General features: G+C 37.6%; 2 protein-coding genes across 2 annotated transcripts in view; both read right to left on the bottom strand.

Annotated features, from left to right (window-relative positions):
* Positions 1 to 3,235: 3,235 nt before the first annotated feature.
* Positions 3,236 to 11,352, bottom strand: LOC121430099 (thialysine N-epsilon-acetyltransferase-like). The gene is made up of 5 exons (XM_041627373.1): positions 11,230 to 11,352; positions 9,519 to 9,644; positions 7,368 to 7,535; positions 3,995 to 4,035; positions 3,236 to 3,592 (listed from the first exon to the last, which is right to left on the bottom strand). Exons 2-5 carry the CDS (start codon positions 9,634 to 9,636, stop codon positions 3,377 to 3,379), a joined length of 543 nt encoding a protein of 180 aa, XP_041483307.1. The 5' UTR covers positions 9,637 to 9,644; positions 11,230 to 11,352; the 3' UTR covers positions 3,236 to 3,376.
* Positions 11,353 to 16,569: 5,217 nt separating this feature from the next.
* LOC121429840 (elongation factor G, mitochondrial-like) overlaps positions 16,570 to 17,360 on the bottom strand; it is a 30,966-nt gene continuing 30,175 nt past the window's right edge. Inside the window, exon 20 of the mRNA XM_041627085.1 lies at positions 16,570 to 16,858. Within this exon, the coding sequence (XP_041483019.1) occupies positions 16,679 to 16,858 (180 nt within the window). The 3' untranslated portion in view covers positions 16,570 to 16,678. The remainder of the gene's footprint in view (positions 16,859 to 17,360) is intronic.

The raw sequence follows: 17,360 nt of genomic DNA, 5'->3' as shown, positions 1-17,360 counted from the left end.
AGCCATACATGGGGGTGCTGCATCCCCAAGAATTACAAGAAATACATGCAGCATCCCCAAGAATTTTTTGTAGCACCCTCGCTTCCCAGGGATATGCCTTACCGGGACACAATACTCTATTTTTACTTTCCAAAAATAATGTCCTTCAAAAATCGAAAAATTCACCATATTCATTCATCTACCCTCCAAACACACACACCCTCATACACACATCCATACACACACTCACACGCTGTCATATACACACACACTTATATCGAGTAACTCTCATTAATAATGCGTCAATTTAAGCCATTTAATGGAGATGATCTGACATAGATTTCATTGAATAGATGACTCTGAGTAACATCTTTTACGCACCCCATCCCCTCTCTACCTCTTTCAAACACATTTTCACAAACCCCATACAAAAATACACAATTTTCATTTGTGCCATGTACAAATATACCACACACAAACTGCTGAATTTTCTGTTGATCACTTATTCCACCATGTTTAATTACCACAGGTAACACTTTTCACTTAAAACGTCATCATCGTTGTATTTTTTTGCATTCACTATATCCATTTGGGCTACAATAAGTGTATTTATACTACCAGTACATTTGTGGCCCTTCTTAAAGGAGAATGAACCCTTTAGAACAAGATAGTAAACCCCATACAAAAATACACAATTTTCATTTGTGTCATGTACAAATATACCCACACACAAACTGCTGAATTTTCGGTTGATCACTTATTCCACCATGTTTAATTACCACAAGTAACACTTTTTACTTAAAATGTCATCATCATTGTATTATTTTGCATTCACTAAATCCATTTGGGCTACAATTAGTGTCTTTATACTACCGGTACATTTGTGGCCCTTCTTAAAGGAGAATGAATCCTTTAGAACAAGATAGCTTGTGTGAAAACAGAAAAATCACAGAAACATAACAACGAAAGTTGAAGAAAATCGGACAAACAATGAGAAGGTTATGAGCATTTGAATATTGCAATCACTAATGCTATGGAGATCCTCACATTGGCAATGCGATAAAGATGTGTGATTTCACATGTGAACAACTCTCCCCATTTCTTTAGTATATATTTCACTTAAATTGCCTCTCTTCATGTTTATCAGTAGATCATGTGTTCTTTCTATAGGAGGGTAGGCAATACAGATTTTTAAAGAATACATCACGGATAAAGAGTTTGTATCACCATAAGAAAAAGCAAAAAGAGACAATTTGAGGGTATTTTATAGTCCATCAAAGGGCAAGTTGTTCACATGTGTCATCACACATCCTTGTCGCATTGCCAATAGGAGGATCTCTATATCATTAGTAATTGCAATATTCAAATGCTCATAACTTTCTTATTGTTTGTCAAATTTTTCTCAAACTTTCGTTGATCCGTTTCTTTGATTTTTCTGTTTCAACACAAGCCTACTTATTCCAAAGGTTTCATTCCCCTTTAATGTCTTATAAGCACATACACACATTTTTACTAAGTGAATGCTAGATTGTCATATGCAACCTCCAGAACACTTTAACAGTCAATGTACAACATTGCATTCCTTGCAAACATAAACACCTACCACAGAATAATGACATTTTTTCAAACCAGAAATGTGGTTAAATGCTCTTGCTTCGGCTCCCTATTTTAGTCGCCTCCCAACTCATCATTTTGTATTCATAATACAGCATATCCTCATAACAAGACCAACCGTCCTTTCACACGGTAAACAAAATTGTAATTTGAATGATTCCAGTGAAAAATAAGGCTAATGACGAATATTTAGCACATGTGAAACCAAACTAGAACATGATTAGAATCACAAATGCTAATCACAGTCACGATTACAATAGCAATCATCATTACAATGATGATTCAAGATTCACGTGTGAAAGGTCCCAAGTGTAGAACAGACTAGGCCGGGAATGAATACCCTTGTCGTTTGATTGCTCACCGGGCCAGGGTAAAATAATCAGGACGTTCAAACAATAAAGATTCCTGGCATTGATTATCAGAAATCCCCCAAAAAGTTTACCTATAAATAATAATAATGATAATAATAGGCATTTATATAGCGCCATCTATTTAGAAATATTCTATTCCGAAGCACATTGTTATTATTATCATTACCCCGGCTTTAGTTCGGGCTGCCTTTCAGCGCTCATGCATTCAAAGAATTAATCCTGCCAGGTACCCATTCACCTCACCTGGGTTGAGTGCAGCACAATGTGGATAAATTTCTTGCTGAAGCAGATTACGCCATGGCTGGGATTCGAACCCAACGACCCTCTGTTTCAAAGTCAGAAGACTTATCCACTGGGCCACAACGCTCCACAGGAGCTACTGGTGGTTACACATAATAAGCAAGCTGACTCGATGGAGTGTCCCAGCATAGTGCACATCAACACCGCTGAGTGATGCGGGAACAGCCGTCACTGTCGTGTCTTGAAAGAGTTACGATGTTTAGAATTAGAACAGCAGGTTGAAAAGCGTGAAAATGGCTGATTTTTCTCACACGGAATCTCCCGTTCATATAATGTATAGAGTCATGTACTTATGATAATCCAATGTCTCAAATCAGTAATCAACATCTGGCGCAGCATGTATTTGGTTGCCGATTGTTGGTGAACTGATCAAATGCTTTGATGGATTTAGTTTTATTCCTAGGTCTAGTATAGACCAAAGAGGGTAGCCAATGTGGTATCAAAAGGACTGCTTGTAGGCCGGGGGGGCCACTTACATTGACGAGTGGATACCATGCGCGACCAAAAAAACACGTAAAAAGGATGTCTTTTTCACGATAGGCCACGTTACGTACGTAACGTGATAAGGGTGTCAAAAACACTAAAATAATGAAAAAAGGGTATCCATTTCGCTAGGAAAATTACGTGTTTAGGGTCGAATTTGCGGGGATGATAAAACAAAGTTAAAATGTCTTATAAAGGATGTCCTTTTCGCCCCAACACTTCGTGTTTAGAGTCCGATTTGCGCGAGGTGTAGAAGGACCGTAACAATAATACATTCCTGTACGTGTTTAGGGGTTCATTTCAGGGAATATTTGCCAAGAGTATCGTTTTGTTTCCAATACTTGTTAAGGGTAGGGTTTCACAAGCCAATACTTGTTAAGGGGTGCATTTTCAGAATATGGAAATTACGTGTTTGGGGTGCTTTTCGAGACCCCATGGTCGCGCATGGTATCCACTCGTGAATGGAAGTGGCCCCCCCGGGCTTGTAGGCTAACTCAATATAACCAAATCCTTCTTTGGACAACTTTGATAGAATAAGGCACAATTTTCAAATTAGAGTAAAAAATTTCTAAATGGGTCATATATACACTGAAGCAGCGTACTACTTACATCTAGAAGCTAAATTACAATCATAGCTGCACATCTATTGTTGTATCAGCACTTAGCTTAACCTGATAATTAGTTGCTAAGTTTTTCAATTGTTCTTTGAATAACGTAATGTTTTCCCAGCTTTCTTTCACAGTTAGATTCTCTCCTCCAAGCCGAGCATACATCTCCTTCGGACGTTCGTTCCAAGCGAGAACGATCCAGTTCATACGATTACATTGCTTTTGTTCATAGGCACACTGAAGAGAATGGAGAGAACAAAATTGGAATGATTAACAGATTGATTGATCAACATGTATTTTATCTAAAATATCGGTTCTCGCAGTCCGCAGACTGAACTGCATGGCTACAATTAATGAACAAGAAAAAAATTAAGGATATTAACATTTTGCATAGAAACATAGATAATACATATTTCCAAATTTGAAAATTGTAGTGTGTGTGAATATAAATGAGATCTATAAACAAACTGGGAAGGAGTAATACAGCTAAGAATGTTAATATTTCAGAATTAGACAACTTATGTACGGTAACTTGACGAGGGGGGGATTACAAATAATTTCAACGATAAATACTTATTGCATATTTTTGTGGCAAATGGCCCTGAAAAAAATTCTACCACAAATTAAATCTTTACTTACCTTAGCCACTGACTGCATTAATGTTGTTCCTATCCCATGCCCTATACAGAATAAACAGACAAAAAAAATCATAATTCCATAAATTATTATATAAAGAAGGGAAGTCCACTCGAATTTCCCAACCTAAAGTTTACTCTACGTCTTCTTCAAAGGTACAGTGCAACTGTAAATGTAAGATAAATCAAGTTTCCATTCTAAAGAGTGCCAACTTATTTGATCGGCAGATCCGCTCACTGATCCATGATTTTGTTTTGTTGGACTTCATTTTGATTTTATAGGACTTAATACCAATTTTCAATTAATTTTTTCAAGAAATGAATGTTAGGGGGGTCAGGAAACCATGTTTTCTGTTAAATTATATGAATTCCACGCTCTTCCTGGGATTCGTAATTTTCATCAGTGGAGCGTTGTGGCCCAGTGGATAAGTCTTCTGACTTTGAAACAGAGGTTCGTGGGTTCGAATCCCAGCCATGGTGTAATTTCCTTCAGCAAGAAATTTATCCAGACTGTGCTGCACTCGACCCAGGTGAGGTGAATGGGTACCCGGCAGGATTAATTCCTTGAATGCATGAGCGCTGAGAGGCAGCTCGAGCTAAAGCTGGGGTAATAATAATAATAATAACAATGCGCCTCGATATTTCTAGATAGATGGCGCAATATAAAATGCCTATTATTATTATTATCCCATTTTCCATAGCACAGAAATTTCAAGGTAATAACAAAAATCGAGACAGTGAATGCCATCACTTTATCAGTGCCATTATTATTATTTATTACTATCAAGAAAAGCTGTTAATAAATCTTCAATCTTACCAAGGGCTATTTTACAAAGACTTACGATGGTGCTAACTGTTAAGGCAACTGTTCATAGAACAAGTGGAATGCCTCTGGCCATCTCAACTGCATCACGCGATTCAACATAGCAGCAGTGCTGACTTTGAAAACTACTATAACTCGCACAAGATGTTCAGTGATACTTGGTTACTCTTATTTCCACATTTTATGAACTAGACCAATACACTTTACAGAGATAGGATGGGCATTTAACAAATACCCCCAAAGTGGCCAAAGTTCATTGACCTCACATGACCTTTGACCTTGATCATGTGACGTGAAACTCATGCAGGATGTTTGGTGATACTTGATTAACCTTATGTCCAAGTTTAATGAACTAGGTCCATATATTTTCTAAGTTATGATGACATTTCAAAAACTTAACCTCAGGTTAAGATTTTGATGTTGATTCCCCCAACATGGTCTAAATTCATTGACCCTAAATGACCTTTGACCTTGGTCATGTGACATGAAACTCTAATAGGATGTTCAGTAATACTTGATTAACCTTATGGCCAAGTTTCATGAACTAAGTCCATATACTTTCTAAGTTATGATGTCATTTCAAAAACTTAACCTTAGGTTAAGATTTGATGTTGACGCTGTCTATAGTCTCACTCTGCTATGCAGGTGAGACAAAAACTGATTTTGATAGGCTATCGAGACTTTTTACAGTGATAGTTGACACAATGGCAAAGTGACCTTCATTTTGAATCACTTTTTAACTCGGGGGGGGGGGGGGGGTATTCGACCCAATATGACCAATATGTGATAGGTATGTGCTACTGGCGAGTCAAATTAGGGGCTCTCGAAATGGCTTGTCATAAAAGAAATGTTGCAAAAGAGGGTCTCTGGAACTGAATTCTCACACTGTATGCAAATATGATGCCCTGGAGCTAATAAACATGAAAATTGTAGGTCCCTAGAAGTAGATTTTGAGAAAGGTTGATGGAAACCATGATCACACATCCAAACTCTACACACTGGCAGCTTTACCGACTGAATACAGAGGTCCACAGAGCTCACCTGATCGCCGGTAAAGATTCTCGCACAGCGCTGGGCAACGAAGGATAAGAAGGTTGCGCGATCAGCCAATCAGCAGACAGGGATTCTGTATACTGCAATACAGGGATCCTTCTACATGTATGTGTCCCAAGCAGAAAGAAAATAGTAACTCCAATGCCTCAGAACAGGTTTACTTTGGCACCAGGGGGGCATTTCATAAAGCTGTTTGTAAGTTAAGAGTGACTTTAAGAGCCAATGGTGAACCTTTCTTATGCGCTAAATAATCCAATGAATATTTAATGGTGAATATTATATACCACAAAAAAGGATCACCAATCGTTCTTAAAGTCACTCTTAACATTAATACCAACAGCTTTATGAAACGGTCCCCTGGCCATGGAGGGAAAAATGGTATGCCCTGGAACGGAAAATTAGTGTAATTTAACCGGGGTCCCCTCTCCCCGGAACATATCCACTGTCCAAAATATACAGAGTGCCCCCCCCCCTGGTATAAAACAGACTAATTGATGATGTTTCATAAAGCTGTTTTAGGTTACAATGACTTTACAAGCGACTGGCACCCTTTCTTAGGGTAAATCGGATTCTCTGCAAATCGTATTCTCATCAGCTTAAGATAAATTCAGATTGACCAGCATTTTAATAATAATAGTCAGTTCTTGTATAGCGCATAACACATTATGAATAACTTCTCTATGCGCTTCCAAAGGACTTGGATATTATTACCCCAGCTGTAGCTCAAGCAGCCTTTCCAGCGATCAGCATTTCAAGGAATAAATTCCTGCCAAGTACCCATTCAGGTACCCAAGAATGCAAGATTTGTTTTATTTGTCAACTATTTTTGAAAATTATGACACATTCACTGCACTACGTTGAAACAGGAAAGTCCTGGGTATCTATCTGAGCACGAGAAGTGTCACTCAAAAATATTTTGAGCAAAAAATACTGAATAAAAAAATGGTATGCTATTTTAGTAAACACGTATTTGAAACACCAAGTATTGCCAGTCGTTCATAAAGTTATGCATAAGTAACTTGAATTACAGCTTTATGAACCTACCCCAGAAAGACTTCCTATGTCCCCTCCACTAATTACAAAAAACACTTCTCCAAACCCGCTTTTTTCATTCTCTTTTTCTTTTTTTTTCTATTTTCTGGTTGGAACTTCGATTCAAACCTCTCGCTGCAGAATGAGGCATCTCCAGTCTGTCCCCTTACATAGCTAGCAGTAATTGTTGAAAGCCATGGGTTTCATAACAGTTATCAACCGATATTACGACTAGTCTACTCTCCAATAGTACTGGGTATTTATTTTCCCGACTGAATAAACCAATGCCATTGGGAATTACACACACTCAAGATTTTGACAGAATAAAGACATATTTTGGTATGTATCCAACTTTTTTCATCTTAAATCTATATGTTAGATAATTCTTGATAAGCCTTCTCCATATTTTTTTTTTATTTTAGTGGAGGGGACATATGGAAGTCTTGCCCCTGCCCTGGGTTATATATACCTCTATGCGCTGGTGTGACATAAAGATCATCCAAGTAAACTGTTCGGCCTTTCCATGAACTGTATGTGTAGGAGAAAGAGCTGTAAGCAACCGTTGTATTGGATTTGGTACACACAGCAACCAGCAAGTTGACAAAGGGTTGATCACAGAAGGCATCAGCTCTGAGTTCTAGAGGGCATTGAATGAAAAGAATCAGTCATTACTTTAGTTCAGATATCTTCGAATATTGGTGTTTGACTGTTTGTTCAGAATTCAAGCAAAATCACTGAAATACGATCCACCAGGACATAAACAAGCTAACCTAAAGAGACAGAATTTGGATCTGAATACCAGGGTTCCAAGCTTTTCAACGGAACAAAATTCCCTGATAATTATTTAAACCCATTTCCACGTTCCCATGTTTTCTAACTTGTTTCAGTGAATTACATGTATTTTCAGTATGAAAACAATAATATAAAACTAATTAGTACCACCAAAACCAGGCATTCAATGGATGTTGTTTTGATATGCAACAAAACATAACAGAGTCTGACTGACTACCATGCTTTTAACTGTTAGGCTGATCAAAATTACCTGATTTTCCCCTCATTTGAGACATTTTCCCCAGGTATTTCTTATCAAATTTCCTGATTTTTCCCCAACTGGAAAAAAAGTAAAATAATTTTCCCCGATGGGCTGGGAACCCTAGAATACAGAGGCTTAAGCTTGCGTTTAGAAGCATCCATAAGTATCCGTAAAATCATTGCACCCAACCCAGGATTTCTTCATCTCAGTTGTCATTACATTGTTACATTTTTGTGAAAATGAGTGCACAATGGTGGTATTAATTGATTTTCATTCTGTTTCATGATCAATTCCAAGGTACGTCAAGTTCCTTATGCATTTCACTGTATGGTTTTGTCAAACTCATTATGTACTACAAATATGCAAGACAAAGAATTAGCTTCATTGAAGTTGCTGCAATACCTCTTATAACATGTTGGCGCATCGTGGTCTAGTGGTTCTGACTCTCGCCTTTCAAACAGAGGGTCGTGGGTTCGAATCCTAGCCATTGCGTTTTTTCCTTCAGCAAGAAATTTATCCACACTGTGCTGCACTCGACCCAGGTGAGGTAAATGGGTACCGGCAGGAAGTAATTCCTCAAAAAGCTGTGCGCACCAGAATCGGTAGACTTGCTTAGCCGGGGTAATATAAATGTAGGAGCAACTTGAGCACCTTGAAATGTGGATACGTGCGCTATACAAATCCTATATTATTATTATAATAAACGATTCATTACAGCAATTTTGTCTCCTTTCGAGATAACTTGCACTGCCCCCACTTGTGTGAATCCTGCCTTGTATGTTCTTCTAAAATCACTTTTGACAGCCCAATGCAGTTCTGATTGGTTTAATAAACGCCTTGCCAAAGGACGCTAGGCTATGTGGGATTCAAACACACAACCCTCTGATTCAAAAGCTAGATAGAGTCAGTTTTTCAAGGACAAGTCCATCCCGACAAAAAGTAGATTTGAATAAAAAAGAGAAAAATCCAACAGGCATAACACTGAAAATTTCATCAAAATCTGGTGTAAAATAAAGTTATGACATTTTTAAGTTTTGCTAAATTTCACAAAACAGTTATATGCACATCCCGTCTGGTATGCAAATGAGGGAACTGATGACATCACTCACTCACTACAGTGTATTTCTTTTGTATTTTATAATATGAAATATTCTAATTTTCTCCTCATTGTCCTGAGAAACAATTACCATTGTTTAACAAACTTTATGGTTCAGTTAAGTCGGTCCTTATTGTCAAATCTGTAAAAAATGAAATAATGTATAATTCAAACAATAAAAACAAAAGAAATAGTGAGGGACATCATCGATTCTCATTTTGCATGTGACTAAATTGTGCATATAACTATTATTTTGTGAAAAATAAGTGAACTATGTCATAACTTTCTTATTTTACATCCGATTTTTGATGAAATTTTCAGCGTTACATTTGCCTGATTTTTCTCTATTGATTCAAATCAACAATTTTCTGAGGTGGACTTGACCTTTAATATTGTTCAAACTCTCACTTATCAACTTGTCTGATTTTTCTATTTCCTACACCAACAAGTTTTTCTTTGGGTTGGATTCCCCTTTAAGTACATTATCTTACTTTCTGGTGTCACGTCCACTTGGTCTGGCATGTTCTCATACTCAGCAAGTTCATTGATGAGTCTTACAATATCATCACAATCATCTGGTTCGGCCTTTCTGATAGTGTATGTTCCCATGGTAACTCCTGAAGGTAAAATCAGAAAATTGAAATGGTGTCGGTTTTTTCAATACTATATGAACAATTTGGAAAAATGGTTAACATGAGAAATCAGAGAGGCTCCTGAACGTGGCATGTCTGGTACAATTACCTGGCATCAGCCTTCAGTCTCTTTTCACTAGTCGATAGATTTCCCATACACAAGACATTTTAGATACATGCCTTAGGGGGTGTTGCAAGAAAATATTTGCGATCAATTGCTAATATTCTGTTCCAATTTTACACCAGACAGATCAACGTAAACTATAGCAAATCAGATTAAAATTCTTGTTTCAAGGAGATTAGCAATCAATCACTAATTTGCAATTAACTACAAGACATGACTGATTTAAGGACCAAAAATAGATTTGCAATTGATGGCAAGTTTCTTGCAACACCCCTTATGTCTAATCATGCAGGGTATATGCACTTGTCATGCTTGACCCTTGAGCTTCATGCACTGTTTTCTCATGATTCTTGTTCTAAAAATAAATCCCATAAAATCAATAGGCCTATCACAACTTTTTGTACTTTCATGCCAGCTCATTTTCTTTTTATTCAATGAAAGAAATTTAAGTTATACAGAAAGTATATTACGAAAGGCTGCCTGAGGCTGAAGGAAGGTGTGAGACGCCCCTCGTCCACACACATGCAAACACACTGTCATGAAAGTTACTTTTCAGATAATCAAAATCAAGGAAATTCGTCCAATCTGACACCATTTTCTAATATCTTGACCTATTTTGCCAAATTATACTACCACCAAAAAAACCATCTATACCGTACTTGGTTTCACAGCATGAACCTCCTGTAGTATAACACCTTTGCTAAATAGTTGAATATATTAGCTGTCCAGGCTCTCAGACTCATTATAGCACTGGGTCCCATAACACAAAGGTTAGCGATTGATCGTACGCTTGATTTTCACGTTGATTGTACATTGCAGTCGATAGAATCAATCTTAGAAAAATGTAGATACAATCATTGCTAAGCTTTGTGTGACGGGCCCCTGGACTTGTGATTGAAAAGTTGCGAGTTCAAATCCCAGCTTTGGCCTTTGCCATCATCTCCACTCTAACCAAATAAGGCGCGAGAGTAATTTCTGTCATCTATAAGTATAACAGCCTACCACTATGACTAATTTGCATAGAAGAAGTATGAGAAGTACGGTACCGTATGTGTAACAATAAAAGTTAGGACCAGTAAGTTAGGTCCTAGTTTTTATTGTTTGTAAACAAAGTGCATAGGCATATAGCCTTAGGTCCCCCCCCCCCCATCATAAATGGTTGTAACTTTTTATACCAGCTTGGCGTTGATGCTCGGATGTGCTTTCCCGAGTTTCTAAGGGAGTTAATACCTCAACAGAAACAGATCGATACATTTTATTTATAGCCGAACAAGTACGGGCAGTCGGCAGCCAACGCACCCCGACACATCCCCGGCCAACATGCTGGGTGATTCCGGCGCCGCACCGATGGTTACGTTACACAATGAATCGAATCAATCATAAATAAACTTCAACTGTCTCTTTTCCATTGATTAATATCATGAATGAATGTAGTTGCCTTTATACCTTTGAACGTCTGGAGCCTTTCTACTGTGAAATAAAAATCAACCAGCAGCAGAAAATCCAAGAAATCTTTGTAGCAATAACCCTCAGTCTCCCGGCCAAGCTCCCGGCTCCCAATATATCAAAATAAGTTCCATGGAACACGCCCCGCCCCTTTTTTGCGCTTGTTTTAATTCTTTTATTATTAATGGCACTCTCCCTCAAACTCCACGGGGGTTCCACCTCCTCCCGGATCCCCTTCTCTATTTTCTGTGCGTATTTCTATCCTCGTCTTAATTTGCCTATCATCTCTCATTTTCTTATCATCCCCCCCCCCCCATACTCCCTGCTTCTGTGCCGGGCTTATCATCGATCTCGCTCCCTCTCTGTGCCTCTCTATTTCTCAATTTTCTCCCCCTTCTAACTCTATACTTTTCTGTGTCCCTCTCTTAATACCTTCCTCTCTCGTTTTTTAGCTACTTTATATACTGTGACAATGTCTCTCCATTTTTCACTTATTTCTTGTCCATCCCTCTCTACTTCTCCCTGTTTCTCTTTTTTACTTCTCTGCCCCCCCCCCCCGTCTCTTTACCCCCCTGGGGGCCATTTCCATTGACGAGTGGATACCATGCACGACCATGTCATGAGGTCTCAAAAAGCACCCTAAACACGTATTTTCCATACTCTGAAAATGCACCCCTTAACAAGTATTGGCGTGTGAAACCCTACCCTTAGCAAGTATTGGAAACAAAACGATACTATTAATTGGCAAGTGTTCCCTGAGAACCGAACCCCCAAACAAGTACAGCCAGGCCAGGGGCGTCGATTCATTTTTCAGATTGGGGGGGCAAAATCATGAATCAATTTTCCAAAAGCACTCGATCACACAAACACACACATATGCCTATATATATATATATATGTATATGTGTGTACATATATATATATATATATGTATATATATATACACACACATACATATATATATATATCTCACCAGCAGATTAATGCGAGCGCGAAGCGCGAGCTGAAAATTTTGATATTTCGATCTGAAAAAAAATTGAGTTTAATGGATGTTTTTAATAGAGAACAAGATATATATATATATATCCAACAAAAGATTATTGCAAATCGAAGTGGGAGTTCTTTTGAGGTTTAGAACTGAAAGCGGGACCATACTCACCTATTTAATCATGGAAAGTATGGGTTTTTGTTACAAAAATGATGCGAGCGCGAAGCGCGAGCTGAAATTTTTTGATATTCCAATCTGAAAGGTGGACATTTTGAGCACGATTTTAGACGAAGAACGAGTTGTGTATCTCAATCTCGCTTGCTGATTTCTGTGTAACATTACAATCTTATTTTATTTTTAGCACATGCGGAATTATTGGGGGGGCAAAATGATATGTTTGCCCCCCCAATATTTTCATTGGTGGGGCGATCGCCCCCCCTGCCCCCCCCATAATCGACGCCTCTGAGTACAGCAATATTTCAGTGTTATGTCATGGAAATCTGTCGTCGATTTTACCTTTACCTACATCATTGGGTTTAGTACAGCCCCACTAGCGCAAATTGTACTCTAAACACATATAAAGTTCACTCTTCGGGCAAAAAGTACATCCTTTATAAGACATTTTAGTCTTGATTTTTATACCCTCGCAAATTTGACCCTAAACACATAAATTTCCTATTGAAAATAGATACCCTTTTTCATTATTTTAGTGTGACACCCTTATTACGTTACGTACGTAACGTGCCCTATCTTGAAAAAAGGCATCCTTTTTACGTGCTTTTTTGGTCGCGCATGGTATGCACTCGTCAATGTAAGTGGCCCCCCGGGCTTTACCCCCTCCTTTTGTCTTAATATGTCTCTGTTTTCACTCTTATTTCTTGTCCATCCCTCCCACTCTCTACTTCTCTGTGCTTCTCTCTACTGAATTGAATTATCACCCAACCCCCCTCCATACTTCTCTGTCCCCCTCTCTTTACCCCCCCCCTCTCGTTTTCTACTTCACTGTGCCAATAGACCAGTTTGTAGTTACACATGGACAAATTTTGGTCAAATGACCTTTAATTTCTTTCATTATGATAGGTAGATTTCAAAGCACGATATTACATAAGCTTGCCTTACATAGCAGGATGAAGAAATTGAATAGATTAGAATAGCACACCACCAAACACTTAATGAAGGTATTTGTTGCATTCATCATACTTTGAATGCATATCATAGCATGTTGCACAATGTACTTGGCAAACTGTGAAATACCAGTTGTTCGTGGACGCATTGTTGTTGTTTTTTTGTGTGTGGATACATTGAAAACCACAAATCAAAAGAATATATGAATAATCAAGACATCAAAGTTGGTGCTTATCTCGTTAGATTTTAAACCACCATGTCACTTTAGTACAAATGACCTTCCTCTGATCAAGCGTAGAATCTTTTGATCATGCACAGAAAGGAACTACGAACTGGCTTATTATATGTTGTTTCCCAGTTCTCTCTTATTTCTTGTCCATCCCCCTCATTCCCTACTTCCCTGTGCTTCTCTCTACTTATCCCCCCTCCTAACTATACTTCTCTGTCCTTCCTCTCTTTACTACCTCCCCCCCTCCTCTCATTTTCTACTTCACTGTGACAATCAATTCATACTTTTTGCATTATACCAAAAAAAATATTAATGAAAAGACATGGTAACATATTTATCAAAATTCTTTGATATATCATTCATATACTCCTGTAAATACATGTACATCTATCTGCTTATATTTTCAGGATATTCACATGAACATAAATAGACAGACATTAAATAACCATGGCCAAACGACAAATTATTATATTATGCATTAAAAATTGCAAAATCAAATAAATTTGCCAGAGTATATTTGGACCATTAATATTGCGTTTAACTTTGAACAATTTTGATCAAAAAGATGAATGTAACACATGTTTGCATAATTTGGTCTTAAAATACTGCTTCAACTTCAGGAGAATATTTGACTTAAAAGAAGGTAGACTGGTGTTAGTCTTTTTTCCAAGCTTGAGCCGAGTAAATAAACTTTCCCTGAGGCTTGCACAGCATACCAAATACTAGCAGTGATGCGTGTAGATTGGATTATGCATACTTTATTACTATATTACTATTAACTTAAACATCATTGAAACCACTTGCTTCTTGAAGTGTAACAAACCAAACTGTAATTTCCAGTGTCTAGTCTACTTATTTTGTCTAGTCTTCTAAAAACAGATATTTCCATAATTTTCAAGGATCATAATGAAATTAAAACAGTTTGTATGCATCATATCTGAATGAGTTATTGCTTTCAGACAGCCAGTTCTTTTTAACCAGAATCTTCTTTTCAATGGCAAGTAATGGCAAGTAAATTGTGCCATTTGATTTGTCAAGGGTCAGTTTTCTGTGATATGGAAATTTACAAGTAAATTTACTTTTTACTCATTACTATTGACTCTTGTAATATCCATATTTTTTTTCCAAAGTATAAAAAATAGTAAAAAATTGATGATTGTTGCAAATTTGAGCAAAGATTAATTTTGATAGAAGCTATGTACCTCTATGGAATAACAGAACATGCTAGCGTAAGTGAATAAAGACCACTCTTCAAGAGCACAAGACATTTCAAACAGATTCAATGTTTGTTGTCTTACAGTCCTCTGAACATCAGGGGGTCATTTCATGAAGCAAATCATCAGTGATTTTCAATTACTAAATGTTATAAGCTACTGAAATCCTTGCATCTGATTGGCCAAGCACAATATTGTCAATGAAAATCACTGATATTCATGAATCACTCCCAGGACACGATTACAATAAAATTCAACAGTGATGGTATCTGGTAAAACTACTACATAACCAGATCATACATAACCGTCTCAACAGTCAACCAAAATTAAAGCTTTTATCAAAATGATCATCGATAGCAATGACAACATCGATGGTAAGATCTGTGCACCAGGGCCTTGAATTACATATCAGCAAAGCTACTGCAAGGGGAAGATTGGACAGTAAATAGATACAAAGATTCGCTTGAGAAGAGCAACCTACAGCGTTGAGTAAATAACCTTTTTTTTACCTTTGCGTATCACGATATGGTTGTGTACAAAACATATTAGAGAAATGGTGGAGGGGTGAGGGAATAGACGATTTGTACATTTTAAGATTTTTTTTCCTTCAATTTTTTCCCCCTAAAATTAGAGATGAATATAATTAAAGGCATGGTCACACCGGCCGAGCGTTGTTGGAGCGGTCGTGGAGCGGAGAGAAAAAAATCATCACTGCTCGCTACCGTTTACCATTTTCGATTGTTTTTTTTTTTTTTTCGATTTTTTTCCCCAATTTTGAGAGCGATATTCGACCCTCTTTCCCTACCGCTCTAGGACCACTCCAACGCTCGGCCGGTGTGACCATGCCTTTAGAGGTTTCTAGGAAAGAAAAATCTGAAATTATCCACCTGTGTTGCCCTTGTGCCCTCTCCCAAATCCCCTCTCTCATTTTTCCCCATATGTTTTAAACACAGGAGTGTGCCGATGTGAGATGGTTTACTTACTCAACGCTAGTGGGTGCCCTTCCCCATGAGCATTGATCGAGCATTTCAAAAAATCGCAGAAGAGTTCGATCTTCCCCTTGTAGTATCTTTGATGTTAGTAACAGAGTATAAGCAGGCTGATCAGTGTTGAATCAAGGGATTCATCATGGGTGTTTAAGAAAGCTGTTCATAAGTTAAAAGTAAAGTCCACCCCAGAAAGATGTCGATTTGAATAAATAAAGAAAAATCAAACTTGCATAACGCTGAAGATTTCATTAAAATCGAATGTAAAATAAGAAAGTGATGACATTTTAAAGTTTCGCTTAATTTCACAAAACATGCACATCTTGGTCGGTATGCAAATGAGGATAATGATGACATCACTCACTCAATATTTCTTATGTTTTTTTTATTGCTTGAATTATATAATATTTCATTATTTACAAATTTGACAATAAGGACCAACTTGATTGAAACATATAGTATTAAACAATGCTAATTCCACCTGATCAGGGAGAAATTAATCTCTTTTCCACTTGACAATGAAGAGCAAATTAATAATCAACAGTGGACTTGACCTTTATTCAAATGAATTTTTTGGTGGGGTGGACTTGTCCTTTAATACAGAATGACTTTACACGCGACTGGTGACTCTTTCATACGCTACACGATATATGACTATGCAGCTGACTTAGCACCTAAGAATCTGTTCCAGTCTTATGCAGAACTTGATGAACATCCACCTGACTGATGAATGCTTCCTATGCTGCCTATCGTATCCAAGTCTTCAGTTCTTTGTCCCAATATTTGGACCTTCTTTTCGGTTTACTGAAAGTCCGGCACAAATAGCTGTTGTTTCTTCCACAAGTTAACTCAGTCCTTAACCACAAAATGCACACTCCCATTCCCGTAAGGAATAAATAAACTTTCATCATCTGGACCTCTTTGCGGTCCTGACTAGTCCATGTTCTGTCTGATAGGCCTGGACCAGTACCTCCTGGACTGCAGGCCTGGTTGGCTGGTACCGGCTGTAATCCATGGAGTATTCACCCTTGCCTTGGGTGCATGAACGCAGCTCCGTGGCATAGCCAAACATGTCATTCAACGGTACCTGCAATGATGAAGCATATAAAAATTTCTTGTTATCATCTAGAGGAAAAGATAGAAGAAAAATTTTGATTCATATAACATACAACTATAACTACTTCATCTTCCTCATTTCCAATTTAGCCTTTAAATGATGATCCAATCAAATTTGATGAAAACCTTATCCTTTTTCCACATTATTAGAATATAATAGCTTCCATATTACAGTAATAAATATGGGGAAAATATCCACAAACCTTAAGAAAGCTCACACACCTTGTAGGTATCCACACAATATTACACAGAAACGTTGGATATCAAGAATCTCAATCATTACTTTGTGGTCCATCAACCACATCAATTTTAGAAGTATCTTCAGCACTAAAAAAGAATTAAACATAACAACAGTTGATACACATATATAACTGAAATCTCTTCTATCCTCTACAAAAATGGATGTCTTCTGCAAAAATGGATAACTTCTGACCTTAGGATAGATAGTGTAAGACACTTCCCATCATCAATGC

This window comes from Lytechinus variegatus, chromosome 16 (genome assembly GCF_018143015.1).
Source record: "Lytechinus variegatus isolate NC3 chromosome 16, Lvar_3.0, whole genome shotgun sequence".
Lineage (NCBI taxonomy): Eukaryota > Metazoa > Echinodermata > Echinoidea > Temnopleuroida > Toxopneustidae > Lytechinus > Lytechinus variegatus.
The sequence above is the reverse complement of the archived record's forward strand: the minus strand, read 5'-3'. Positions and strand labels throughout refer to the sequence as shown.